This window comes from Mizuhopecten yessoensis, unplaced genomic scaffold (assembly GCF_002113885.1).
Source record: "Mizuhopecten yessoensis strain PY_sf001 unplaced genomic scaffold, ASM211388v2 scaffold11031, whole genome shotgun sequence".
Taxonomy (NCBI): Eukaryota; Metazoa; Mollusca; class Bivalvia; order Pectinida; family Pectinidae; genus Mizuhopecten; species Mizuhopecten yessoensis.
The window spans coordinates 148,016-150,932 of record NW_018408844.1 but is presented as its reverse complement, the minus strand read 5'-3'; the positions used below and the strand labels follow the sequence as shown (position 1 = coordinate 150,932).

The 2,917-nt window shown below is 47.1% G+C and overlaps 2 protein-coding genes across 11 annotated transcripts in view; both read right to left on the bottom strand.

The window, feature by feature from the left end:
* Positions 1–2,917, bottom strand: part of LOC110464761 (vacuolar protein sorting-associated protein 13A-like) — a 188,059-nt gene that overhangs the window by 181,719 nt on the left and 3,423 nt on the right. For all 10 annotated transcript variants that reach the window (XM_021520142.1, XM_021520133.1, XM_021520132.1 and 7 more), the window contains exon 2: positions 1,240–1,320. The gene's annotated coding sequence lies outside the window, so the exon portion shown is untranslated. The remainder of the gene's footprint in view (positions 1–1,239; positions 1,321–2,917) is intronic.
* LOC110464758 (vacuolar protein sorting-associated protein 13A-like) overlaps positions 958–2,917 on the bottom strand; it is a 46,625-nt gene continuing 44,665 nt past the window's right edge. Inside the window, exons 7-8 of the mRNA XM_021520127.1 lie at positions 1,240–1,320; positions 958–1,101 (exon numbers count right to left, since the gene is read on the bottom strand). Coding sequence (XP_021375802.1) covers positions 958–1,101; positions 1,240–1,320 — 225 coding nt within the window. The remainder of the gene's footprint in view (positions 1,102–1,239; positions 1,321–2,917) is intronic.

The following is a 2,917-nucleotide window of genomic DNA, read 5'->3' as shown; positions in this document are numbered from 1 at the left end:
AGTACACGGCCAGGGAGTCCAGTCTGACCTTTTATATATTGTTTGACCTTTGACCTACCAGTATCAGGGCCTTGTCTGTGCCGTTCAGACACTTAGAGTCACTGTTCCAGTACACGGCCAGGGAGTCCAGTCTGACCTTTTATATGTTGTTTGACCTTTGACCTACCAGTATCGGGGCCTTGTCTGTGCCGTCCAGACACTTAGAGTCACTGTTGTAGTACAAGGCCAGGGAGTCCAGTCTGACCTTTTATATGTTGTTTGACCTTTGCCCTACCAGTATCGGGGCCTTGTCTGTGCCGTCAAGACACTCAGTCACTGTTCCAGTACACAGCCAGGGAGCCCAGTCTGACCTTTTATATATTGTATGACCCTTGACCTACCAGTATCAGAGCCTTGTCTTTGCCGTCCAGACACTCAGAGTCACTGTTCCAGTGCACGGCCAGAAATCCAGTCTGACCTTTTATATATTGTTTGACCTTTGACCTACAAGTATCAGGGCCTTGTCTGTGCCGTCAAGACACTAAGTCACTGTTCCAGTACACAGCCAGGGAGTCCAGTCTGACCTTTTATATATTGTTTGTCCTTTGACCTACCAGTATCAGGGCCTTGTCTGTGCCGTCCAGACACTCAGAGTCACTGTTCCAGTACACGGGCAGGGAGTCCAGTCTGACCGTTTATATATTGTTTGATCTTTGACCTACCAGTAACAGGGCCTTGTCTGTGCCGTCCAGACACTCAGAGTCACTGTTCCAGTACACGGCCCGGGAGTCCAGTCTGCCCTTTTATATATTGTTTGCCCTTTGACCTACCAGTAACAGGGCCTTGTCTGTGCCGTCCAGACACTCAGAGTCACTGTTCCAGTACACGGGCAGGGAGTCCAGTCTGACCGTTTATATATTGTTTGATCTTTGACCTACCAGTAACAGGGCCTTGTCTGTGCCGTCCACACACTCAGAGTCACTGTTCCAGTACACGACCAGGAATCCAGTCTGACCTTTTATATATTGTTTGACCTTGACATACAAGTATCAGGGCCTTGTCTGTGCCATCCAGACACTTAGAGTCACTGTTCCAGTACACGGCCAGGGAGTCCAGTCTGACCTTTTAAATATTGTTTGATCTTTGACCTACCAGTAACAGGGCCTTGTCTGTGCCGTCCAGACACTCAGAGTCACTGTTCCAGTACACGGCCAGGGAGCCCAGTCTGACCTTTTATATATTGTTTGACCTTTGACCTACCAGTATCAGGGCCTTGTCTGCACCGTCCAGACACTCCGAGTTACTGTTCCAGTACACGGCCAGGGAGTCCAGTCTGACAAGCTGTCAAAAAAATAAATATTACATTTATGTTTACTGTGAAAACTTCAGAACATAATCTAGGGAGATATGTGTTTTGAAGTAGCGCAACTGGAGTTTAAGTTCAATTTTTTTTTTATGTTGCAACATAATGTCATTTCATTAATAATAATTAATCTTTACCATCAAACTAATAGGGATGTTTTGCAATAAATTACACAGTAGATATAATACAGACATCAACCAACAAAAACAAATATATGTCAGTATTAAGTTATGTTCACAGTTGAGGTATATATTTGCTTACATTAAATCAATAAAGGAATGTTTTTACAAAGTGTAATTGGACAAACATTCAATGAGACGACATTTATTTTTTCTAATTATGGTGCGCTGAAAATTTTCAAAGGTTGCTGTAATCATTCCTGTAGGTTTTTGTTATGAAGATGGTACTGTCAAGCTGTGTTTAATTAAAAACATCTGCCCAGTACCATGTCGGGAGAGTCGTTACTTGGACAGCTAACAATACGTAATTTGTTTGCAGGAAGCTGAAGATAAATCACCGCAATTAGGACACAATGGGACGTGACAGGACATGCATGTGTAACAGTACCCAGCCCCCCTGTAAAGGTAGGGACAGTCATGTGTAACAGTTCCCAGCCCCCTGTAAAGGTAGGGACAGTCATGTGTAACAGTACCCAGCCCCCCTGTAATGGTAGGGACATGTCATGGGTAACAGTACCCAGCCCCCCTGTAAAGGTAGGGACAGTCATGTGTAACAGTACCCAGACCCCCTGTAAAGCTAGGGACATGTCATGTGTTAAAGTTCAAAGCCCCCATGTAATGGTAGGGACAGTCATGTGTAACAGTACCCCGCCCCCCTGTAATGGTAGGGGCATGTCATGTGTAACAGTACCCAGCCCCCCTGGAATGGTAGGGACATGTCATGTGTAACAGTACCCAGCCCCCCTGTAATGGTAGGGGCATGTCATGTGTAACAGTACCCAGCCCCCCTGTAAAGCTAGGGACATGTCATGTGTTAAAGTTCAAAGCCCCCCTGTAAAGGTAGGGACAGTCATGTGTAACAGTTCCCAGCCCCCTGTAAAGGTAGGGACAGTCATGTGTAGCAGAACCCAGCCCCCCTGTCAAGGTAGGGGCATGTCATGTGTAACAGTACCCAGCCCCCCTGGAATGGTAGGGACATGTCATGTGTAACAGTACCCAGCCCCCTGTAAAGGTAGGGACAGTCATGTGTAGCAGAACCCAGCCCCCCTGTCAAGGTAGGGGCATGTCATGTGTAACAGTACCCAGCCCCCCTGTAATGGTAGGGACATGTCATGGGTAACAGTACCCAGCCCCCCTGTAAAGGTAGGGACATGTCATGTGTAACAGTACCCAGCCCCCTGTAAAGGTAGGGACAGTCATGTGTAACAGTACCCAGCCCCCCTGTAAAGCTAGGGACATGTCATGTGTTAAAGTTCAAAGCCCCCCTGTAATGGTAGGGACAGTCATGTGTAACAGTACCCAGCCCCCCTGTAATGGTAGGGACATGTCATGTGTAACAGTACCCAGCCCCCCTGTAATGGTAGGGACATGTCATGTGTAACAGTACCCAGCCCCC